General features: G+C 41.1%; 1 protein-coding gene across 1 annotated transcript; it reads right to left on the minus strand.

The window, feature by feature from the left end:
• Positions 1–16,094: 16,094 nt before the first annotated feature.
• Positions 16,095–18,539, minus strand: prok1 (prokineticin 1). The gene is made up of 3 exons (XM_087781905.1): positions 18,465–18,539; positions 17,335–17,460; positions 16,095–16,214 (listed from the first exon to the last, which is right to left on the minus strand). Exons 1-3 carry the CDS (start codon positions 18,537–18,539, stop codon positions 16,095–16,097), a joined length of 321 nt encoding a protein of 106 aa, XP_087638031.1.
• Between the last annotated feature and the right edge of the window lie 8,142 nt (positions 18,540–26,681).

Below are 26,681 nucleotides of genomic sequence, written 5' to 3' on the forward strand. Positions count from 1 at the left end.
TTGGCTTTGTCTTTGGGAAAGCAAAGCTGGCGCCTCAGCCTGACCTAACTATCCCAAGGCTAGAACTGTGCGCTGCTGTACTTGCTGTGGAGATAGCCGAGTTGATAGTTGAAGAGATGGATGTCACATTCAACAACATCACATACTACACAGATAGCAAGGTGGTCCTGGGATACATCCACAACCAGTCAAGGAGATTCTATGTGTTTTTGCATAACAGGGTTCAACGTATCCGTCAATCACCCTGTCTCGGCCAGTGGAAGTACGTCCGTACAGACCTAAATCCAGCCGACGTTGGATCAAGAACAGCTACTCCAGCCCTCCTACGCAGCACAACGTGACTCATCGGGCCGGACTTTCTCAAGAGTGAATCCTTGTCCACGCCTGAAACTGAAGAGAGCTACGGTCTCATCGATCCTTCCTCTGACTCTGAAGTACGTCCTCAGGTGACCACAAGTATCACACACGCAGCCATAGGAGTGGTTCATCCTCAACGCTTTGAACGCTTCGCTAAGTTCAGCACTCTTGTCACAGCAGTTGCACACCTGATCCATGTAGCACACTCCTTCACCCGCCCTGTGCAAGGTGAGTGCCAAGGGTGGCACATCTGTCGTCCTACACATGAAGAGCTAGCGAGAGCTAAAGTGTTCATCATGAGGAGTGTCCAGAACCACTGTTATGCAGAAGAGCTAAAGTGCATAACCAAAGGGTCCCCCATTCCATCCTCCAGCAGCCTCTGGAAGTTGCATCCTTTCAAAGACGCTGACCAAGTCCTAAGAGTGGGAGGACGCACATCACAATCAGGCTTAAACATGAATGAAACTCACCCCATCATCATCCCTGGTCAGCATCATCTGGCGACTCTGCTGGTGTGTCACTATCACGAGGCTGTGAAACACCAGGGAAGACATCTTACTGAAGGTGCCATACGGGCTGCTGGTTTCTGGCTGGTGGGAGCAAAACGCTGTATCGGCAGTCTGCTGTACAGATGCGTCACCTGCAGGAAACTGCGAGGAAAAACCGAACATCAACAAATGGCCGATCTGCCAGCGGAACGACTCCAAGTAGCACCTCCCTTCACCTACGTAGGTGTTGACGTTTTTGGGCCATGGGAAGTTGTCTCACGCCGCACAAGAGGACACGCTAACGCTAACGATGGGCTGTGATGTTCTCATGCATGTGTTCAAGGGCAGTTCATATTGAAGTGATCGAGGCTATGAGCAACAGCAGCTTCATCAACGCTTTGAGAAGGTTCTTTGCCATCAGGGGCCCCGCAAAACAGATTCGGTCCGACTGTGGCACAAACGCGAGACCACTCATTCCAGTGTCATCAGATTCGGAGTCGCCTCTCATCTTGACCCCAGCAATGCTCCTGACCCTCAAAACAGGCTCTACTCCTCCTCCTCCCCCCGGCCACTTTGATGAAGCAGATCTCTTCAAAGAGGAATGGAAACAAGTTCAAAGCCTAGCTGACATATTTTGGAGCAGATGGAGGCGTGAATATCTCAAAACCCTGCAGCTACGTCACAAGTGGCAAGGAAAGAAGCCTAGTCTCCAAGAAGGGGACATCGTTCTCTTGAAAGATAGTCAGGCAAAGAGAGATGAATGGCCCATGGGCATCCTCACCAAGACCTTTCCAGGAGAAGATGGACTGGTTCGGAAAGTCGAAGTGGAAGTCATCAAAGGTGGAACCAAGAAGACTTTATTTCGCCCTGTTACAGAAGTTGTTCTGCTTCTGTCTACAAAGACTGATTCTGTTAATTAATGTGGAGTCTTGTAAGACCCCAAGCGGGGAGTGTTCTGCCCCTGGCATTGAAAGTGTATGTTGTTCTTAACATGTGTGGGATACGTGTCTGTACCTTTAAGAGGGAATGCTCTAAGGGAGGGGCTGCTAGTTAGGTGACTGGAAGTCACCTGCACGTTATTCACGTAGAGAGAGCATGCTGGAACAACAGTTTGATCAGCTCTTCCATTAAGATTTAGTTCTTCATCTTCTTGTTTGTTAAAGCAACGTCTGTAAGTATTATCTTTATTTTCCATGTGTTGGATTATAGATTTACCGTTGTATGCTTACTGTTTAGCTTTATTAATACCTGCCTTATGTTTGTACTGTCTTTACAGTTTCACGAAATTACCATTAAACTACATGAGTAATCCTCAACACGCTGTGGAGTTTTTTGGGAAACGTTTAGCTGATTGGAGAGTTAGCTTGCTAGGCTAGCGAGCCCATTACAACACCCATACTATTATGCACACGCAACCACATACAAACAACCACATACACACACATTTATACATAACAAACACATACATAAACTACAATAAATTACAATACTACATTACTGATTCACCCGGGAGTGCGACGGGACTTGGAGATTGCCGCTCCCGTCTCTGTGTGGGGGGCATGTTGGAGGCAGTTGTCTCCTCTTAGGACCGTCAGTGGCGCTGGGGGTCATACTTGCCTCTGGCCTCGCCGGGGCCGTTCTGGCTTGGCCGATTCGATGTGAGGGGCCCGGCGGGTGGGGCCTGTGGGACCTTGGGCCTGGTGGCGGTGATCGCTGGTGCCGCGATGGCCCCGTGTGCCGGCATGGGGGTGGCCCGCTTCCGGGGGGTCTTTGGTGGTGTGCGGGGGTTGGTGCTGGCGGGGGTGGTTGGGGCGGTGGACGGGGGGTTGCGTTGGGGGCGGTGCTGGGGCTGGTGGGTTGCTGGTCCGGCTGACGGGGTTGGCGGATGAACCGTTAGGGGTGGGGCTGGGGCTGGCCGGGTGTTCTGGATGGCCCTCCGGCCCCGATGGCTTCACCTGGTCTGTTGTGGGGGCCTGTCTTGGGGTGGGTGTCTGCTGCAGCGGTGGCTGTGGACCTCTACTTGCCCTGTGTGGCATGTGCTGTGGTGGGGGAGTCTGTCGCCCTTGGTCCTGGGGGTGCGTGGCCGGGTTGGTCGGTCTTTCAGGGGCTTCCCGGGTGGTGGGGCAGCACACTGGGCAGGGACATGGTAGGGGAGACCATGTACCGCCCATGCAAGTGCTGCTGTCCCCCTAGGTGCTGCATGGTGGGTGGGGGCGGGGGCTGGGGGTCAGTACGTATGATGGGCGGGGCCTTGGCAGCGTAGAGACCGTTGACCGCCCATGTAATACTGCTGGCCCCCCAACTTCCCTCATGACATGGAGGAGGTGGGCTGTGGCTGTTGGGGACGGTCTACAGTTGGAAGATTGGGGGCTGTTCCCGGACGGCTGCAGCCCCATTACCCCCGCCCTGCCAAAAAAAAAAAAAAAAAAAAGTTTAATGGCATCCCTGCCCACACAACCGTGGCGCCCCTGTGACCCGGGGGACTCTCACCGGAGGACCTGAGCCGGTACTTGGCCATAGTTCCCCTGGGCTCATGCGGTGGCGCTCGACCCGGCTACTGGCCGTGTTCACGGGGTATTGGGGGGGGGACTCCGCTGCCGCTGCTGTAGTGGATCCCTATCTCCTTGGCTTGTCTTCTCGCGGTCCCCTGCTATGGACTTGGTGGCGGCCTGACGATCTGGGGGTCTTCCGTGGCCCGGCCTGGCCCCGGAGCTCTATCCCCTGACTGGTTTTCTGGCTGTCCCTTGGAGGGCGGGCCCTTGGCCCCTCTGCCTCCGTGCCTGCGCCTGGTGTCTCCCCCTCTTTGCTTCCTCGGTCGTCCTTGCTGGTGCTTGCCCTTGCGCGACGCCGGGGCCCCCCCGGTGGTGGTCCGCTTGGCTCTGGTGGTTATCTCGCCTGCCGGGTCCTGGTCTCCCGCGGGTACCTGCCGCGGCTTGGGCCCCCATGTCTGGATCCTGCTGTGCTAGGTATGTGCCCTCTGGCCTGGCTGGGGGTGTGGTGGTTTCTTGGTGTCACTGGGTTCTGCCTGCCCACCATGCAGGGTTGGGTGGTTGGTGCCTCTGGGTCCCTACTTGCACTCTCTTCACACACACACAACCACACACACACACAAAACCACACACACAACCACACACAAAACCACACACACACAACCACACACACACACACACACACACCTACCTCTAACATTTCAACCTCCCCCTCTCCCCTCTATATCTTCACCCGTCACCGGAGTCTGTATACCTGTGTATTTTATACATTTGATATGGGCCTGATCGGTTGCGAAGGAGACTGCCTGCCTCGAGTCCGGTCCTTCCAAGGTTTCTGCCTCTTACAGGAAGTTTTTCCTTGCCACTGTGAGTTATCATGAGCTCTTGGCAGGGAACCAGACTGGTTTTATTGGGTCCAACATTTATCCAACAACTAAGTTGTTTATGAAAAACTGTTGATGGACAATGGATGCCCCACCACAGAATGGACAATACAATTGTATTCTGTGACTGTTACAGTTTACATGTACTGCATTGTAACTGGTGAAGGTATGTAAATAAATAAAAAAATAATAATAATAATACAGGTGCTGGTCAAATTATTAGAATATCATGAAAAAGTTGATTTATTTCAGTAATTATATTCAGAACGTGAAACTTACATATTATATCAATTCATTACACACAGAGTGATATATTTGAAATGTTTATTTATTTTAATTTGGATGATTAGTACTGACAATTACTGAAAATCCCAAATTCAGTATCTCAGAAAATTAGAATATTAGTTACGACTAGTACAAAAAATGATTTTTTAGAAATGTGGGCCAACTGAAAAGTATGAACATGGAAAGTTTCAGCATGTGGGGCAATCAATACTTAGTTGCAGCTCCTTTTGCCTGAATTGCTGCAGCAATACGGCGTGGCATGGAGTCGACCAGTCTGTTGCACTCCTCAGGTGTTATGAGAGCCCAGGTTGCTTTAATAGTGGCCTTCAGCTCTTCAGCATTGTTGGGTCTGGCATCTCGCATCTTCCGCTTCACAATACCCCATAGGTTTTCTATGGGGTTAAGGTCAGGTGAGTTTGCAGGCCAATCAAGAACAGGGATACCATGGTCCTTAAACCAGGTACTGGTAGATTTGGCACTGTGTGCAGGTGCCAAGTCATGTTGGAAAATGAAATCTTCACCTCCATAAAGTTGGTCCGCGGCAGGCAGCATAAAGTGTTCTAAAAATTCCTGGTAGACTGCTGCATTGACCCTGGACCTCAGGAAACACAGTGGACCAACACCAGCAGATGACATGGCACCCCAGACCATTACTGACTGTGGAAATTTTACACTGGACTTCAGGCAACGGGGATTCTGTGCTTCTCCTGTCTTCCTCCAGACTCTGGGACCTTGATTTCCAAAGGAGATACAAAATTGACTTTCATCTGAAAACATAACTTTGGACCACTCAGCAGCAGTCCAGTCCTTTTTGTCTTGAGACGCTTTTGACGTTGTCTCTTATTCAAGAGTGGCTTTACACGAGGAAGGCGACAGCTGAAGCCCATATCTTGCATACGTCGGTGCGTGGTGCTTCTTGAAGCACTGACTCCAGCTACAGTCCACTCTTTGTGGATCTTCCCCTACATTTTTTAATCGGTTTTGTTTGACAATCCTCTCCAGGGCGCGTTTATCCCTCTTGCTTGTACACTCTTTTCTACCACATCTTTTTCTTCCCTTTGCCTCTCTATTAATGTGCTTGGACACAGAGCTCTGGGAACATCCAACCTCTTTGGCAATGACCTTGTGTCTTGCCCTCCTTCTTTAAAGTATCAATGGTCTTCTTTTGGACAGTTGTCAAGTCAGCAGTCTTCCCCATGATTGTGTGTCATACAGAATCAAAACGACGGACCATTTAAAGGCTTTTCCAGGTGTTTTGAGTTAGTTAGCAAATTAGAGTGTGGCACCAGGTGTCTTCAACATCTGACCTTTTCACCATATTCTAATTTTCTGAGATGTTGAATTTAGGGTTTTCATTGGTTGTCAGCTATAATCATCTTCTTTTTGGCAAAAAACACTTGAAATGTATCAGTCTGTTTGGAATGAATGTATACATTCTACAGGTTTGACTTTCTAAATGGAATTAATGAAATAAATCAACTTTTTCATGATATTCTAATAATTTGACCAGCACCTGTAGTTTAGGGGGGAAAAAAAATCACACATACATCACAATATAGATATATTGCAAATCTAACATTTTCATACATACAGTACCAGCAGGACTTGGTCAGGGTGCACCTCTCTTAAATATAACACCTGACCAGTAATCATGGCCATGCATTGAACCTTGTGATGGTGAATGCTCCGATGTGAATACTTTTGAACAAATCAAAATATAGAAAATATTTGTTATTCCATATTCTTTACATACAGCATCTCACCTAACCAATACATAAAAATGTATTAGTTAATCTTATTGTAACCATTGTTAACCTGCTATTCTTATTACTTGCTACATATTAACTAAATGCTTCAGTATGCATGAAATTCCATTCTATTAAAGGAAACGCCTTGCTTTTATAAATGTGCCTTGTATGCTTGTTTATGGATGCTGCAGACAAAAAGACATCCAGTCAATGTGTAAATATAATTCAGAGCGTAACTACTCTTGTAATAAAGAAAATACTTATACCTCTTAATTCATGTCTGATGAAGGGTTTGAGCTGGGAAATGTTAACACTCTCTCAGGAGAGATCCTGCAGTGTTCGCCAGCATTGCCACACCTTTCCCTGAAATGGAGGCAATAACATAGGGTCCAGACCAGTTGCACTCCAAACGCCCTCCTTTGCGGCCTTCCTTCCTCTTGTTTGCCTTAAGGACCTCATCGCCGACGTCGAATTGGAAAGACTTTGCATTTCTTCCTTTCCGAGCCTCATATACCTTCTTTTGGGCTATCTTGATGTTTTTGTAGACCTACAAAAACAAACAAAACCAAATGTTATTGGATACTTGACATTCTTTGCTTCAATACATGAAGTTTTCCGATGATCATTACATTAACCTTGGCATGTAACTCTGCAACTGTTGCAGCCTTTGCCTCCAGGTGTTCTTCTGAGATTTCAACAGACACGGATGTAGTTTCCATCTCACTTGGCATAGCATTAATTACACCTGGAGTACGGAGGTGTCTTCCAAACAGAGCGTAAAACGGTGTGTACTTGATTGACCTCTATAAAAAAACTTTTGATCTATTTAGATTTTGTTTTTGTCCACCAGAGTACTTTGTCCCTCCCCGAACATCCCAGTCATTCTATTCATCTCCACAGTATTTGGCCAGCGCTGTTTTTATGTTTTTGTTTGTCCTCTCATCCTGACCATTGGCTTGTGGATGGTAGGCAGAGGTGATGCAGTGCTTCACGCCAAGAGCCTCAAAAACACTGCTGTTGAGCTGAACACAGATCAACATAGAAACATTGTAGGTATGATCCATTACTCACATTAATTGCCATATATATATTGTGTACTTCATTGACAAATTCTCTGCCTTGGTCGGTAATAATTTTTTCAACAATTCCAAATTCCAGAAGAATGTTCACAATCTTCTTGGACACTTCATGGGCACTTTTAGTATAAAGTGTTTTAGCCACCACCCACTTGGTGAATAAATCTTTGGCCGTCAATATGAACCTACAAGATAAATCAAACATTTTTAGTAAGACATGCTGAAGGTCGTATGCCAATTACTGTTATTTGTTATTATCGGTTTACCGTTTTCCCTTTGCGGTGGTTGGGAGGGGACCAATGAAGTCTATCCCAAGAACAGTCCATGCCTCCTTTACTTCAATGGGATGAAGTACTGGAGCAACAGTCTTCAAAACCTCATGATGCTGGCAGCGGGGACACTCATCAACCTTTGGAAAAATATGTTACAGACCTATCTTATGTTGAGAAAAAGGTCACCAATTCTAAAAAATCTCACCCAATTGTCCACATCTTGTCGAAGATTAGTCCAGTTGTATGATGCCGTAACCTTTTCATAAGTTCGGCGTTTACCTTCATGATCAGATCATTGGGTATGTCATTGGTATGAGAGTTAGGCATGTTGGAGGAAGAGAAATACAGAAGGAGTGGAGTAAGAAAAACAATTAGGTTAAAGAATATTGGACATGCAAAAGAACAAGAACAAAACATTTACCTGAGTGACCCCCGGTACCAAGGTCGTCATGGCACATCTTCAAGACTTCACACACCTGGTCCCATGTGAACAATACCAGGCGTAGAACATCATTGAAGCAGTAATACAACTGGCCATCTTTTAGATAAAAATAGATAGTAAATGAGTTAAGGTGAATATTAACAAATGTCACCATTTTCTCATACATATACAATAAAAAAGCAATCAGATACAACTTTTTGTGTGAATTAGAAAGATGTTCACTACATTTATATTTGTTTATTAGAAAACAAAAAATAAACATATATTAAAATCATTTTCTCATTCATATACAATAAAAAACAATCAGATAAACCTTTTAAGGGTGGTTAACTAAGATGTTCACTAAATTTGCATTTATTTATTAGAAAAAAATAATGCAGATCACTTAAAATCTAGTCTTTAAGATACATATAATAAGTGCTTACCTTTTATGGTGTATTTCTTTGCTGCTCTCCTAATTATCCTCCTTCTGTTCTTAGGATTATCACAGTCAAGAGTAAGGTTGTTGTAGTCGTCATTGAGCAAGAAATGGCGAACTTCATCGTGAAAGTTTTCCATTTTTCGTTCGGTACTTAATCACTTATAAGTAATCAAGCGGGAAGAATTTTGAATTTCGCCGATATTTATATATAGACAGGTTCAGCCAATCAAGTGCTAGAGTGAGAATTTCGCTGATTTGCCAATTTAATGTTACAATTAAGACCATAATCCCTCATATATTACAACCTTTTTTCAATAATATTACAACAAATCTCAATAATATGAAAATTAGATAATGTTTACCAGCTTCAGCCAATCAGCGGCTTCGTCACGTGTAGTGTGGATACTGTTGGTCTCAAAGTCACGTGTATCGTCAGACCAGGAAATGAACGAACGGAAAGTGATTAGGTTGACGAAGATCGTCTTTTTGTCAATATAAATGTTTTATGTGTGGTGAAAAGTATCATGTAAACGTTCTGTTGATGTTTCTTTAACCCATAAAAAATATTTTAAAGAGACGTTCGCATATGCCGCGTGTGACGTCATCACGTAGAAAGTGGGGGGACCGATTTTGTAGGGGGGACCGAAATTGTACCTACACCGCCATCCTTGTCCACAGTCTCGTCACTTCCCGTCTGGATTATTGCAACTCTCTCCTTTTCGGCCTCCCTCACAAATCCCTCCATGAACTTCAATTGGTCCAGAACTCAGCTGCCCGCATCATAACCCGAACCCCCTCCATTCACCACATCACTCCTGTCCTTCACCAGCTCCACTGGCTCCCGGTTCAGTTCCGCATCCAATTTAAAGTCCTCCTGTTTACTTTCAAAGCCATCCATAACCTTGCCCCCCCATATCTGTCTGATCTCCTCCATGTTCCCACTCCCTCCCGCTCTCTTAGATCCTCGTCCTCCATACACCTGTCTGTCCCCACCGCCCGTCTCACCACCATGGGGAGCAGAGCATTCAGCCGCTCCCCGTCTCTGGAATTCACTACCACCCCAACTCAGAAACATTGACTCATTCCCCCATTTCAAATCTCAACTCAAAACACATCTGTTTAAAACTGCGAATGGCAGACCGCATTTAATACTCCATCCGGGCATTACGAGTATTTAGTCATGCCGTTCGGCTTAACCAATGCCCCTGCAGTTTTTCAGACCTAGGTGAACGACGTCTTGCGGGAGTTCCTTAATCATTTTGTTTTTGTTCATTTAGACGATATCCTGATTTTTTTTGCAAGCTCACTACCGCGGAATGGAACTATGATGTGGGGGATCGAGAGCTCCTCGCCATCAAGGGGCCTCTGGAGGAGTGGCGCCTCTGGCTGAAGTGGGCGGATAATCTGTTCGGGGTTTGGACCGACCACAGCAACCTGGAGTATCTAGGTTCTGGTGGTCATTGTCGGTTCGTGACACTCGCTGCCCCGTGTTGTCTAGTGTTTGTCTGACTCTGGTACGTTTTTCCGCCTGCCTGTGCCCCTGACCTGTTTTTTTGTATCTCGTTCCTGTGGATGTGTTTTTCCGGACTGCTTCTGACGATCCCTCTGCCTGCTCCTATAAATAAAACTGTCAAGTTTGACTAACAGACACTTTCTGCTCCTGGGTTTCCTTCCGCATCCTGACAGACAGTCCAGGACAGAATGGCCCCGAGCTGTAGAAGGCTTGCTCTATTTAAGTCCAATTCCCCGTACAGAAGGTTGGGTCTTCTGTCCAAATTGTTCTTCTGATTCCCCGGTGTCCCGTTAGGAGAGCCCGCCTGTTGTCTTTTTGTAATCTAATAATGAGTATAAAATTATCAGTGAGGAAAAAGAGCATGTGCTGCAAATAATGTCACAGCTCAGAGTCCAGAACAACGAGTTCAGAGCCCAGAAGGGGGAAGTTTGAGCAAAAAAGGGGCATCATAGCCCACATCATGAGTATGATGACTACCGAGACCACCACACCTCCTACTCCCCCTACACTGGAACGCCAGCTCAAGCTTCCAGGGGTGAGCGACGGGCAGTGCCAGATGCACCACTCAGACATTCAGGCAGAAGTCATCACTCACCAGAGACTGGATATAATTGCCACACCACATATTCTCAATGCAGGTGATCGCCAACTTACAGCCAACTCGGGGGCCAAGAGCGAACCTACCGGGGACCTACCCCGTCAATCCCAGACTTCCTTCAGGCCAGCACAAGGGAGTTTACTAGGCTGAGGATTGCCTGGCCAAGACGGCACAGATCTTGACCAATCACTTGAAGCATGAGGAAGCCCTGCTAATCGCCGACTCCTACTGCAACTCGCAGCAGCCCTACACGGACACCATGGCAGCATTAAACAGCAGTATAGACAGCCCCACCAACTGGCGCTCCAACTAATTGCTGAGCTGATGGATGGCCCTAACATAATTAGTGGTGACATCAAGGCGTTCAGGGTGTTCACGCTGTAAGGAAATGACAACTTTACTGTAATCAATCATCTAGATTTAACACACATTTCAAATAGTCACTTGATTAACTGATAATCTTACATATTTAATTCATATTAAATAATCCTATTCTTGCATTGCATTCACTGACTGACTGCAACACAAGGCCGAGGTCAGAAAGCCTTGCACACACAGAAAGACTAAACAATCCCAGATTCCAAGAAGTCAGTGTGAACCTGTTTGAGAACTCACACTGAAGGACACAAGTCGCTGGGAAGAGACAGATTCTAGAAAACAACAACCTTCAGTAAGTTTCCACTACGATCATGTGTGACGGCCATCTTAGAATCAAGTGTTTACAGTTACTGACCAATCCTACATTCACATTTGACTAGAGGCGTTAACCTGAATATTCTACTATAAAGATCCACCATTTTGTCTGATCTTTGCGTTCTGGCATTCGAAGACGTCTGCGATAGATCTCTCTGCTTGCTAGCGCCCGTGTTCACGTAAGTTTGTCTCTGACTTTTGCATAATTCACTAAACGAGCATTTTTCTTAAACTCATCCATGTGTCTGTCCATCACCACGTACGAGGCTGGGGAGGGGTCGGTTCATCGGAACACAAAACCCCTAACAACGCTAACACCCGGTCATTAGTGAGCATGTTGGGACAGCTCAGGCACAATGGCCGTGTGGAGCATGACTGTGGCTCACATGTAGCTTGTCTGCTGGCAAAGCTGCCACATGAGATAAGATCCAGTTTTAGAAGGTTCACGCACCCAATGCAAATCCAAAATCTGCCTGACTTCGCGGACTGGCTGGAGTACGAGTTTCCAACATGTGAGGACGTGTTGGCGCAACAGTTGAGCCTTCAGGGAAGACCAGAAGCATGAAAATAGTGAAGTGAATAGTGAAGGTAATTGAAAAACTAATGAGTGAAGTAACTTGATATGAAGGTACTCCACAAGTAACATAAATTTGCTGACCATCAGAGTTGTAATTACAAAGTTATTCCAAAATGTTTGTGAAATATTGCATGAAAATAGTGATTTTGAAATTTAAAAAATAAATGAAAAAAACTGAGTGGAGTAACTTGATATGAAGGCAATACATAAGTGACGTAAATTTGGTGACCATCAGAGTTGTAAATACAAGGTTATTAAAAAATGTATGTGGAAAAATTGCATAATATTTATTTATTTCTGATCCACAGACCTCAGAGCCCGAACTGGGGAGTAAGGCAGGATCAGATCAGTGATGTAAGGAGGAGCCTAACCATGAATAGCTATGAAAGTAAGAACCAGAATTTTAAAATTGATCCTGAAAGAAAGTGGCAGCTAGTGAAGAGATTTAAGGGTCGGAGAAATGTGAGTTCTTCTACCAGAGCGAGTCAGAATTCTCCCTGCAGAGTCCAGTATCAACTGCAGGCGAGACAGCTCCTTCTTGTTAAGACATGAAAATAAACTGTTGCAATAGTCTAGACGAGAAGACACAAACGCATGGATCACAAGCTCCAACAACATTTTCCTAAGTTTAGAGATTTTTCTCAATTGAAGGAAACAGTTTCTGGTCAGTTTTTTTGCAGTGTTGAACTAGAGACATGTCTTTGTCAAACACCCAGGTTTCTCAGGCTCAGTTTGACAGACTGACCTAAGTCACCCAAGTACTGACTCAACCCTGGAACCTTATCCTCAGGAGCAATAACCAGAATTTCAGTTTTGTCCACATTTAGCTGCAAAACAATACACTAAAATGTTTTTAAAAAAAAAAGAAAAATGATTGGAGGAACAACATATGAAGGTAAGTTATTTGTGGAAAAAATACGTCCGATCAACACATGTCTTCATAAAAAATGAGTGTGTAGTACATAGCTAGTGTAACAGTGATCAAAATACATTAGGCTTTGTTATTTTTAATAACTCTTATAAAGAGGTATTAAAGCGCAAAGATGGAATCTGTCAATACCGAGCCAACTTAAGTGCCAACTCTACTGAAGTAGGTTTTTAAGTGTACCGTTGTTGTTTTATACTTTTATTTTATTTTGATACGCATACTTGCAGAGTGCATGTTTTTCAGTTGCTGAATAAATAAATAAATGTCATAACTTTCATGTCTGGGAAAATAATTTGGTTGCATTTAAGATTGTTTACTTTTGTTTACATGCAAAAGCTCAAGCAAAATGTACTCAAGTTTACTTTTACCCATACATTCTCACAAAGACTATTAAAGTTTCATTCGTGGATGATACTCCCACAGTTATAAAGAAGAAAAGAGCTCTAAAAAGTGTCCAGTGTTATTTTTTATCTCTGTTCCCTCGAGAGTCGATGATAATCTTTTTGTAAGAAGTGTTGGGTGTCAAGTTCCCTTTAAAAAAACGTTTTTTGTTCTGGTGACATTTTACTACAAAGCTTTGACCAAAAACATAGTCTGACATGTGAAATCAGTTCAAGAACTTTTTTTTTTATTTGCCACTTCCTTGAACCTCACTGTCTTTCTCTTTTTGTCAAAAAAAAAATACGCTTAGATGGTTGATTCAAGACGTGTCAGTTTATGCCTTACGAGTTCTTTGGTTGTTTAAAAGGTGAATTTTCAATTTGTATAAATAGTCCAGCCCAGCTCTGAATCTCTGGTGCATTAAAATCTCCCAGAGAGTGACTTCACGGATCGTTCTGGCAGCTCATATGTAGCTTGTAATTGTATTTGTTGGCATTTCAGGGGCTTTCCAGCTCCTTACCTTTGTTTTCGTTGCCTTATTTTGACGTCAGAGCACGACGCCCGTGTTTGCTCTGGGCTCCAGTGAAAAGTGGAAAATCTTCAGCTCATTTTATGGTACGATGGTATGAGTCACTTTACTGCAGTGGTTGGTTAACTCTTCAGGTCAGGCGTTCAGGTTGCTGAGGTCACTGTTTTGACCAACAATGGCGGCCTGCAGAAGTGTGAACTCAACTTTTCAAGATTGATTGATCATCTGCTTTTATTATTATTTGAAGTTAACGATGATTAGGCAATAACGTTGACTCATCTTTCCAGCCACAAGTGACTGTGGTTTATAGCGTTAAGGAGACTGACTCGCTTCGATTGCTCTTAAGGCAGATGACCATGTTTTGTGTATTAAATTCATCTGATATTGGAAATAATATCAATAGAAAGTTCATACTTTAACTATAAAAGGTTTGTTTAGTTTTTTATTTCTACCTACCTGATACTGTCCTACACGTTTTAACGATATAATTGAATAATCTTTACAGCATTTGAAATATCAACGATCGCAATGTGCTCAATGAAACACATTGAAATGATCTTGAAACAAATTTACGAACCTGAAGAAATCTTTCAAATTTGTTTTAACCCTTGTGATATCTCTGGGTCAAGGTGACCCGGAGGCCCGCAAACATATGTTTTTTTGGTATTCCTTGTGTTTGTATTTGTTTAAATTGTTTTAGGAATTTATTGTTATTTCTGGAGTTTGTAAAAGATAATTGCACTTAGCATCCTCTGTAGGAGTCCTTCAAAAGATTTATGGGTCCAGATGGAATTTTTGTCCCCCCCTTACTTGCCATAAGCACTTCCCCTTTGGAGAATCTCTGCCGCCATCTGCCAAGGGTGGTGCCATTTCTCAGAAAAGCCGAAGTGAACGTTGTGAGATCCACACTTCAAACTCCAAACAGTGGAATCAGGTGAACAGCCATATTCACTCTAGAGCTGCACGTCCCCCACAATGCACGGCAGTGGAGCATGAAAAACACACCCATGCAGAGTCTGTAATAGACCACTGTTCTGTAACATATTTCGCTCTTATAAGTGCTCATCTCACTAAACTGATTACATAACATGGATTCCAATTGGTGTATTATAACAATAATACATTCAATTTATTTAGCGTTTTTTAGGACACATTAATTTTCCTTACTGCTTCATCTGTTATGGGGGTCGTAGGCAGCTCGAGCCTATCCCAAATTCCCAATCAACCACTGTATGTTTTTGGACTGTGGGAGGAAACTGGAGTTCTCTGAGTTAACCCACGCAACATGTGGATAACATACAAACTCCACAAAGAAAGGTCACAAGTTGGTTCACTACCGACCTGGAATGCAACCTTCTTGCTAACCACTGCACCACTGTGCGCCCAAGTAGGTTTTGAGGAGTGAAATAAAAAATAAATAAAATGCAGAACCAACAAATTAGTATGTGTGTATGTTATGTATATGTATATAAAAACAAACAGCAATGAGTACCATAATTCCACATTCACTATATCACATAAAAAGGTTCGCACTACAATTATTGGACCTACCCATTGGGTTACATTTATGATCATGAACAAATGCTATTCTTTTTTAAATATCTGTTAAAACTTTACAAGTATATTCCAATCCCACTCGCCCACTTCCCCTCCACTTTCCAGGTGTGGAGTAAGTGAGGGCAACTAAAACTGTTGAATCTAGACTACCTTGTCAGTGTTGTTGCATGCTAGGTCAGTGTTGTGCGGCCACTGTTGGGAGGTGATGGGATGGAAAACCAGCCTGCTTCTGAGCCATGAAGGACACGGACACGCTACCTACCTGGAAACACATCATGACAGTTGGACTCAAGCCGAGCGTGGAGCCATGTTCACGTCTCCAACCAGCAGATGGAGTTCCTCTGACGTACGGCCGGCAGCAGGATCACGGTGGTTTGGATTCGCTGTGGTCTCTGAGGTGTAATTTAAATGTGTGTCTCAAGAAACAAAGAGCTTCTGTTTAAGACACCGACCACTTTATTTACTATAAACCGTTTTTGTACGCATAAGTCATATGAGGTGATGTCAGGACTCCTCTTATAAACATACAGTGAGACGAACGCGCTTGTGTCAGCTGAAAACTGTCAGAAGAAATGATCATTATAAGTTGTTTGGAGAATGCATTGCGGTGTAAAGAAAGTAACAAACACTTTAACTTACAAGTTTAATAATGGCAGAGTAGTAATTTCACAGAACAATTTGTGTTGCTTCAGTAGACAGTCTCTTGATAAATAATATAAATTGGGACTGAAAATGAAGCAACTCTGGCTGATTCTGATGGAAAAGTGCTTGATGTGATCAATGGTTACACAGTGCTTATTTTTTACATTCAAAGTTTGTTTAGACAATGTTTGTGTCAGTCTGCACTGGTTGTCCCTTAAAAGTCAATGCTTTTGAAGTCGTCGGTGCATCGGTACTTGTTGTCGGAGTATCTGGTGCACACCAGGTGTGGCAGGCAGGGGCAGGTGTGGTGTTGACGTTTCCCCAAATATGGAAGCTGGAAAAATGAAAGATCATTATTTGGACTTTGGCCATGTCTGACTGAATCTGCCACGATATGATGCCATTATAGGCACTGCTGTCTCTACTTGTTAACCCTGTCTGATGCTCTTCCACCCTCCAAACATTTTTTATGGTTTTTCACAAACGTCTCGCTTATCTGAATGGTGTTTCATGATGATCAACAACTACAGTTCTCTCTAAATACTTCGTCAGATCTGGTTTGGGATTAGATCTGAAGTGTTCTTGGACGAGATGATTGGTTTTCTGCAGCTACGAATTCAACCTAAGTGATTTGAAGTGAGTGGCATTGTAGAAGAGATTGATAAAGTATATGTAGGTATTTCAGTATCATCAGAAAATGTAATGGTTGAATTAAACTTTATTGTTCTGTTTGAATGTTGTTGAGGGTTTTTAAGTATTAAATATTTTTTTAATTATTTAATTCAAACATTTCTGTTAGGGTAAGGTTTAATTATTTTTATTGTATAAGTCAATTATATAATAAAGAAAAGTCATTCTTTCAATAAAGAAATAATGACTTTTCTTTATTATATAATTGAATTCAGAAATATTGAATATTCTTTCTTCACATAGTTTGATGTTCTAAAGATTATGTTTGCATAATAGTGCCAACATTTTATGTTAATTTTAGTTTAATTATATATTGTATTTATATTTTATTAATTAAAGAGGCTACCATTTCCCAAACATTTTTAATTTTGAGAAACTTAGAATCAGGCAGAAAATAAATTACATTTTTTTATTTAAAAAACGAATTCAAAATACAAATATTGAATTGAATTATTAAACATATATAAATAATTTAAAGGTTAAAAGAATGTTTTTTCCTTCTCAAACAAGGATTATACGATTGGACCTGAGTCAGAGAATGATTAGAGATGTGCCGGCCTTGTTGCAGGCATGACTGTTGCACTGGAGAACGATCAGGATGATCCAAGGATGTGATCCAGGCAAGAGTAGATCGATATCTCCTGCAGCTATCAGCAGCTTTTCTAAGGTTTTTTATCAAGCTGTCAGGTCTTAAGTATATAATCTGTGTTCATTTCCACGCAAGAATCATCCACAGTGAGGGCATTACTCAAGTCTGAACCTACCTTGTGGCTGAAGGGGTGACATTCGTCTCCCTCCACTCCCCGGGGGACACACATCCTCAGACCTCTCAGCCAGAGACTGACGGCACAACACGAACCCAAATCACACTGCATGTCTCTCTCACAAGCCTGCCGAGAGAAGAAGACGCTTTTTAATCTCAGTCCATCCAATCTTGAATGCATCCAATCATCACTTTCTCTATCATTCCATTTCTACCTTGAATGCTATTTGGTCCTCCGCCTGTCATCCTTCTAACCTCTTTATGAAAGAATATCAATTGAGGGAGTAATAGTTTCCTCCCGTGAGTCCAGGATGCAGTGGCCAGACTGTCAGCTGTAATCTCCTTTGACAAATTCATCACCAAGCGTGAGTGCCGCTGTCTGCTGCATTATTTTCTCCTTCTGATATCCATTCATGGTGGACGAGCTTCCCCTAATGATCACCTTATTGAGTTAGAAGTACATTCATACGTCCTCACTGTCACGTTTAAGGACGATCCCTCATGTGTGCAAATCAATACAGATTATAGAGAAGGGTTAAACGTAATAAAGTTGTATTTTTATTTGTCATAAACAAGCGCTTTTCATCTGGAATTTCACTTGTATACTTTGAAAAACATTAGATATGAACCCCTGGGGAAACTTCTTTTGAGAAATGAGGGATGGTTTAATTCCAGTTTTAAACCTGTCCTATACATGTTAATCAATCAAATTGTGAAAATATGTGACCGTTATGGTCTGGAGAGTTTGTTTTCACTTGCCAGACTTATATCCATAATATAATAATATAATTTAAGCAATATGTATTATTTATTATTATATAACTCTAAACATAATATAGGAATGTAACAAAGAATCATTACATGACATTTTGATAGTTATTGATAATAACTTCAATATCAATCTTTAGGAATTGATCATTATAAAGCAGTAACGCGACGACATCATTTTCCATAATCTATATTAATTCATTGATTCATTAATTAGGTCCAGATCAACGTGAAAGAATGTTTGAATAAGGTGAAGTTACGTAAACGACTAAAATTAATTAACTTATAACACTTTATTCTTCCAAAATAATGAGAATAAACTCCCACATGGACGGTCACTGACAGTATGAAGTGTTTCCTCACCCCTGTGATGATGGCCCCTCTGGACCCGCTCAGTGACACCAGCATTAGGGCGAGCAGAACCGCCTGGAGGTTCATGACTGCAGCAGAACAATTCCTCCACGCTCGCATCTCTGGACAAGCTCAGCAAATCTCCAAGCAGCAAGAACACTGTCCACGCCACTCGTGGAGATTCCCAGAACTCCTGAGTTGAGTCTCACCCTCTCCTGGTCTTTTTATCCTCCCTCACCCCTCCCTCTGGCGGCGTCTCCTGGATGTCTGCCTGTGAAAACTGCCGTCAACTTTTGGATGAAATAAAACGTTTGTGACACCCAGAAAAGGGCAGCGGTGACGTGAATGCATCACAGTGATGAGGTCAAGACGGGACAAATTGGCATCCATGTTGTGTAATCAGTTTAGTGAGATGAGAAGATTCCTTAATGCAACACCTGATGTGTAGGTGGCTTCATATTAACCTGTGAAGTCTTACTTCACAGGTTAATAGTTTGTATATCCCTTGAGGGATTTGACTGATCTATTTTTCAGCCCCTTTCGTCCCTTAACCACTGCAGTAGGTACTGAACGCTGCAAATCATCAACAAAATGTAAAAGACCGCACAAACACACACTCATTGGTTCAAAATTGAATCACATGTTCTGTAACTAAATCCAAGAAATCATTCCATTAAAGTAAAGCAAAGTAAAGTAAAGGTTATTTGTAAAGTGCCCTTTCTAGGCCAGGGTCACAAAGAGCTTTAACAATCGAAATCAATACACAGTTAAAATATATATTTTAAAAGGTCAAGACACATAAGACAAACACAGGAGTCCCATAAAATCATGGAAAAGCCTGAACAAATAATAATGTCTTAAGATGTTTCTTGAAGGAGTCAGTAGACTCCAAACGCAGAGGGAGAGGAAGATCAAAGATCGTTCCAAAGCTTAGGAGCAACAGCCTGTAAGGATTTATCTCCTCTGGTCCGGAAGCGTGTTCAGAGACCATCAGTAGATTCTGATCCACAGACCTCAGAGCCCAAGCTGGGGTGTAAGGCTGAATCAGTGATGTAAGGAGGAGCCTGACCATGAATAGCTCTGAAAGTAAGAACCAGAATTTTAAAATTGATCCTGAAAGAAACTGGCAGCCAGTGAAGAGTTTTGAGGATCGGGGAAATGTGAGTTCTTCTACTAGAGCAGGTTCAGAATTCTCGCTGCAGAGTACTAATTTATTGAATTGTAAGAGCCTTTAAAAGATCATTGTAAACTAGAAATAAACAGAGACCAGGGTGGATCATTTGTCAGTGACATTACAATATTTCTTCAGGGGCCACATTATATGCACTCTGTCAGTTGTAAGGTGCCGTCAAGCCAAGGAACAAAAGAAGGAACAAAACCAAAAAGAAAAAGAAAAATATGTCATTCTGCCTTGACTTTTTAAAAACAAAGCCAAATGAGCTACAGTTATTTGTTTAGCTCAATTTACATGACAATTACTTTGAAGACCAATAAAAATGAGTGTCCTAAAACAAAAACATGTTATGGTGTTGTTATTTGTTAAAATGACTAATTAAATAAATAAATAAATAATAAAATTGTTAGTTGGCTATCAGATGCATTCATATTGTGACACCTTGAGGGGCGCATAAATACAGTCAAAGGGCCACATGTGGTCCCCTAGCCGTACTTTGCCCAGATTACTATTTTTATTTGTTTTTTAAAGCAGTTTGATTTTTTGATTTTTATTTATTCCTTATTTGCTTTATTAGTATAGTTTGCATTAGTATATATATATACTATATATATATAATATTGATTTAAAAAGGAAATTAGATAAATAAAAGTGTTACTGTCCGACAAAACATTTTGGTATGTGAAGAGTGATATGATTTGATGACTCATTGCTTTTTTGTTTTTTTTATTTATTTATTAAAGCAATTTTGTTTAGTTGTCCTTCTTATGACTACTATCACTGTTTTTTGTTTGTACGTTATTGTTCTCTTTTCAATGTATCCACTCGTGTATGCCACACAAATGGTTTATGATCATTTTCTTTACAAATTGCAATAAAGATATTTTAAAATTAAATTGATTCAATGCTTTTGACGTCACAGGCAAAACATGAGAGCCAATCATATTGCTCCAGTAGATGACGACAGACCAAATCACACATCACCACATCACATATTGGTGTTTAATTCCAGACGACCGGCTGGCGTGTTGTGCTGGCGTGTTGTGCTGGAGTGCAGGCCTGGACTGAGACGAGCAGCGTCTTGTCAGAGGAAGTGGCCCAGTTGTGATTTAGAATGCTGAAGTAGGAGAAGAGTTACTGGGAGTGAAGCTCCTCCAGTCAGTCAGACGGACATTTGCCTATTGTGGTAGTGATGGATTCCCACCATGCAGATTACATTCCTGCATTTCTGCTTAGTCAGCAGATGCAAGGGAGTCGATGGCGAGCGGTAGTAAACAAGTATTTCGTCAAAATGTTTTCAGCAGTTTTCCAGCACAGATGAAAGTTTGAATCACAGTTATGTTGAAGTCATCGATTGTGTTCTTCACAGTTGTCCAAGTTTTTTCACACCAACTCTCAGATAACCTTTGCCTTTGTTTTATTCTGTTAATTTCGCATTTTCAACTTTATTGACACTCCATGTTTAGGTGAAATGATCCAGCTGAATGTGCCTTTCCCCCTCAAATTCTTAATCTTTGTCGTAAGCCCCACCCATTGAGTCGTAGCACTAACAGATTTAATTGGATCAGCCAGCTGTCAATTAAAACACTGATTTGGTGTTTGGAAGATGGCTGGATTAAATTCAGGAAATGTTGTGAAGAAGTGAAGCCAGACAGGGATGTGTTGTGCATGTGAACTGGTTTTAATGCAACTTAACTACACAAGATGAAAGTGTTTGGGTTGCCACTTCATCTACGCATGCAAACTCATCTAAAAAATGTTTATGATTGCGATGCTGAATGTTCGAATCATTTTGGAGGTTTCCTTGGTTGTTATTAAAGTTGTGTGATTTATGCTCTATGTATTGATCTATTATTGTATAACCTGTGGCAGTTCTCCACGGGGCTGCAGTATCTCTCTGGCCCACCGTGTGGCCCCCTTGAGCCGGCTGAAAAATAAAATGTCATTACGATTTCGTTCATCATTTTGTTTGGATAGTTCTAAATTAAATCTAAATTATGTTATGATTATTTTTAATTTGTAGTGATAATAAGTGCGGTTATATTGTTTACATTTGATTGTTGTCGATTTAATATGTGACTGAACTGGCCTCCGTAGTTAAGTTGGTCTCAGTTGGAGTTATACTCATGGTGTCCACTAGATAGCGACAAATATCAGCTTCGCATTACATTTTTTTTTTTCAGTTAATATAAGCAAAATCGAAATTCTGAAATATTTTCATAAAGGAACAAAAGTCTTTTTTAAAGCAGCAAACCTGAAGTCATCAACCTGCACATGATTTTCTGCAAAACCTCAGCAGGTTTCTTGAGCTGTTTCTTTTGGAACACGTGACCACTTCACTTATTTTTTTGGCTTAGCTCGACGTGCCCTCATTTATACGACAGGTCAGCCGGACAATATAGAGACGGAGTTCAGAGGAGTTCTCACAGAGAGTTTAAGGGCATGGTCACATGAACTTTCCCATTCTTGGATTAAACCAACTTGCGTGGAACCTCAGAAAAGAAGTTTGACATTTTGTTCTGTGAAGTAAAGTTCGAATCTGTCATCAAACAAAAACATTTTGAACAATACACTCAAATGTTGTTATGTTCGTTGTATTTGAGATAATAACAATCTGTTTATTACTTGTATTTCTTAAAAAAAAAAGAAGTATATTTTGCATTATTACAACATAACTTAATACACGTTTGGTTGATTTTAAGTCCGCTAATAGTAATAAAAAAATCTAAATCATATCATAGGAATAACATTTAATTAACCCGTTAAACATGTCAAATAAACGAGTATCTATTTTTTTTACTTGTATTTAGTCATTTGATTTGATTTATTCCATGTTTCCAAAACTTCAAACATCATGTTGTACAAACTATTCGTCCTCGGGATCTACCCAAACAATTGTGTTGTGTTCCTTAGGTAATCAACATTAATGGACTTACAGGCCATTGAGATTTCCCTATTTTATCTCTCCATTTATTTACCTTTAACAAATACGGATAAAATAAATGACATGTTGTGTTGCACTGCGGAACATAACCTATATTAAATAGTTATATTAAAATAGTTTCTCAAAAGTATTTTTTACGTTATTTAGTTTTTGCCTTATGCAGAACACTTGTGACAAATCAATAAAAGTACTTTATACACAAAATACTAGTCGTAAATGATTAAATTATTCCTTGTAAAAAGTAAAATGCATTTGCAAAATAAACTAAATGAAAAGGCATCGTAGTGAAAAGCAAAATAAAAACAAGCTATATATATTGTGAACTAAATGTCTTTAATTGGAAGCTGGAATGTAGTTTAAGATGCACATCTGGCCTCTTCATACATGACTGGACCAGCTCGCAGGAAGTGCCCTGAACCAGTCTTCTCCTCCTCTTTCAAATTCCCGTCTTTTCTCTGACTTTAGAAAGAGTGGGCGTTTGAAGCGATTCTCCTCGCTGTGAGGTGCCATCCTCTCAAGATACCCCCGAATTCTACCCCCCCTTCACCCCCCAATAAAAAAACTCACCCCGAGAGAGCATCGTAGGTGAACAGGTGCCTGGAAAAAGCCCCCAAATGTAAATCTAATTGAAAGGAGACGCGATCGCTGCTTATGAAAGTCAAAGTGTCATGTCGGGGGGTCCAAGTCGGTCGGAAGGTTTCTTCAGCGGGGGGTTTGTGAGCGTCCTGAAGCCCAAATTGCCATTTTGTTGTCGCCATTCAAGCTCCTGCGGGAGATGAGGAGGACGGACCGTGAAAGTAGGAACGAATTGGTAAATAGTGGAACTTAGCATGAGGCATATGCTGCTGCAGGGGAGCAGGACCAGGAGACGACAAATTGACAATTTCATACCAATTTAAAAGTCGCCACACACGCTGGTGGTACGTTCACGAGCGCACATGATTCCACTGGTGGCTCTATTGCCGAAATTTCACTGACATGTATCTGAAATACAAACAAAAACGTGTATAAAAAAATACACTCATATTGCCTTCAGTCGCACCATTAACCGTTTAAAATATTCCTAAACTATATTCTGACATGGTCTGGATATGTAAATATATTCAATAAAGTTAGGACTTCTCGAAATAGTTCATTTTATCAAAACGAATTCGTTTTTTTCCGTGGTAGTTGTTAATTTAATTGATACATTGTTACTCTGATCGTATTCTCCGCAAATTAAGTTATTTTAAAAAAAAAGTCTAGATATTCAATGTTTCCAAAACTTCAAAGATCATGTTGTACAAACTATTTATCCTCGGGATCTACCCAAACAATTGTGTTGTGTTCCTTAGGTAATCAACATTATTACAGGCCATTGAGATTCCTAAACTATATTCTGACATGACAAAACGAATTATAGTTTTTTCCGTGGTAGTTGTTAATTTAATTTATTAATTGTTACTCTGATCGTATTCTCCGCAAAATAAGTTATTTGATGTTTATTTATAATAATAGATTAATTTTAAAATATAAAATATATTATAATAATAAAATAAACTGCATACTCACGGGGGAAATAATCTTTTGAATAACCTGTACCTAAATACTTATTCTCATTTAAAGATTTGTATAATTATTAATTCTTTAACAAGCTTAATTGATTTTCCTGAACTCATGGCTGGATTATATAATTGGTGCTAAAACTTTGTACTCTTCTAAAAAACTTTTTTTTTAATACATTTGCAAATTGTTCGATTAGTATGCTGAGTTTGTACCTGTAACGTGTATACATTTTTTTTTTTGTCATATATGATAGATTGACCTAGATTTAGGGACGTATGTTTGAACCTTCATCGATATGTGTGTTCTTCACTTAGCTGATGTAGTAGAATAATAATTCCAAAAGCTATGTCCTTCTTTCTGTGTTTATAGCTAAACTAGTGTAAAGGATGAGATGCAATAGAAACAAACAACAGTATATTTGAACGCACCATCAAAGGTTTTGCACCGCAAGACAAAAGTATAAACATTGATGAGGTATTGACTTTTAATGATCAGCATTACTCCACAAAGTTTGTTCAAGTATTTTCGCGTATATAATGTGTATTTTGCTGATTTGTCAACACTTCTGAGCAGCAAAGTAAGGAGCGAGGATAATTGGGAAACGCCCTCAAACCCTTTCACTTGTTTCTTCAATTTTCCACTTGACTCGGATAAAGAGACGAGCCTGGGAAAACTGGACCAACTGGTGCCTTAATTTGATCAGACATGTTTGACAGGAGTGTCAGTATTCAGTTTCGAAATGTATTTAATAATATATAATTCAAAAGTAAGCCATAATAAAGGAAGTCAAGAAGTTTAATCGACTTCAATATGAAAGTCGTAAACTTGATCCTGGTGTGTATTAACATGACTATTGTCATTTAAATTTGTTTATGAACGAATATGTTGATGGAGAGGAAGAGAATGCACTGGTGCTGTTCATCCGCGAGCAGATCCATCACCTGCGTCACTGTTGTTTTTACGCACGACTCGGACGATGCGCAAAAGTTCTGCTCCGGATTCTTATTCAAATCCGCCTCGAGTGCTGGAGAGAATCAATGGCAGATGTTTTGCAATTGAAGGCGCATCAATACTCCCGCGCCTTTAGTCCCTCAACAATAGCGCCCCCTCTTTTGTCCCGCTGGTGTCTTTCACTCCTCAGCCCCACAAAGGGCTTCATCCTCCAGCGAGTTATAAAGTTACTTTGCAGTCACTTCATTTGCGCTCTTGAGTAAAGCTTCAGCGATGTTAATGCGCGCACCTCTCTCACCCCGCGCCCACAGAAGAACAGACGCCTTTGTCCTCCACGACCAAAGCGAGAAGTCTTTAAGTAACCAAAGGAGAAGTCTATAGAAATTCATGATGCCACTTTTCCCACTGATGTTTGATCCGAGCCGCGTCCACGCGTGGCTTTCCCAGCGCGCCTGTACCTCCAGGTGCCTCACCTGTACCTGCTCTGCTGCGATGATGTCGCGCACAAAAGTGCGTTTGGTCACACCAGCAGCCGCCGCTCCACCTGAATAGAAGGCGGTTCGTCGATTTGCTTCGCTCCCTGTGCCAAACTGCGCGCCTGTTTGCATATTTTATCCTCATTCAGAGTCCAGACACGACCGAACCTCCACGTCTGGTTTCGAAATAGAGACTTAAATGTTGCAATATTCTCTTGTCCTGCATTTTTACTTTCTTTTTTTTTTACTCTGCTGATGTTTCAATCCACATCTTTTTAATGAAGTATTATTCATCAAAACTCTGGCTCAGGGGCAACATTTAATAGACCTTAATGTAAAACAACTTTAAATTTACATTTTATTCTATTTAATATTTATTATAATAAATGAATGCATATATTTCGCTAATTCTGTAATAATAATAATGTTTTTTCTTTCTCTTTATTTCTCTTTGTTCTTGTTCTTAATTTATTTTTGATTTATTTTTGTGAAAAAATGCTGTATTTGCTGTGGCTATTGGAAAAAAACAATTTAAATAAATAAAGTTCTACCTTACCTTACCTTAATTCTATTATTCGTTTTTTGTTGTATTTATTCATTTCAATCTCATCTTGTACTTAACATTAGTTCTGTGTAGTTGTGTACACGTTTCAGCTGAACAAACATCACATTTTAGGGATGGAAAAGGGGCACAGAAAACGCTTCTTATTATTTCGGCCGCTTATCCATTTTTATTTCACTGAACAGAATATTTACTTTAAAGTTCAGTTCATGTTATTTAGTGTGTCATATGTACGTCATATGTACATGATCAAAGTCAGCAACTTTTTCTCGTGTCAATAAAAAATAAAATAAATAAATAATATAACACAAAAAAATAAGTAATAGAAAAACAGAACCAAACACAAATTTATTTATTAATGTTATTATTTTTCATCTTAATAATGCTTTAGCTAATTTGTATTTCCCCTAGGATCAATCTGTTGAGTGCAAATGCGCCTTATGTATATTTTCCTTGATCTTTAAATTCATTTACTTTTATGGAGTATTTTATAAGTGTCATTATCATTACCAAAACACACCTTTTTGTAAACTGGAGACGACAGGAAGTTTGTGTCTTGAAAACAAATCTTAACGAG

This window comes from Callionymus lyra, chromosome 19 (assembly GCF_982586985.1).
Source record: "Callionymus lyra chromosome 19, fCalLyr1.hap1.1, whole genome shotgun sequence".
Lineage (NCBI taxonomy): Eukaryota > Metazoa > Chordata > Actinopteri > Syngnathiformes > Callionymidae > Callionymus > Callionymus lyra.

Coding starts and splice junctions, on each gene's coding strand:
- prok1 (XM_087781905.1), bottom strand. CDS start 18,539: ATGAACCTCCAGGCGGTTCTGCTCGCCCTAATGCTGGTGTCACTGAGC. Junction 17,461..18,464: donor GAGGGGCCATCATCACAGGG/GTGAGGAAACAC, acceptor TTCTCTCGGCAG/GCTTGTGAGAGAGACATGCA. Junction 16,215..17,334: donor GTCACCCCTTCAGCCACAAG/GTAGGTTCAGAC, acceptor TCATTTTTCCAG/CTTCCATATTTGGGGAAACG.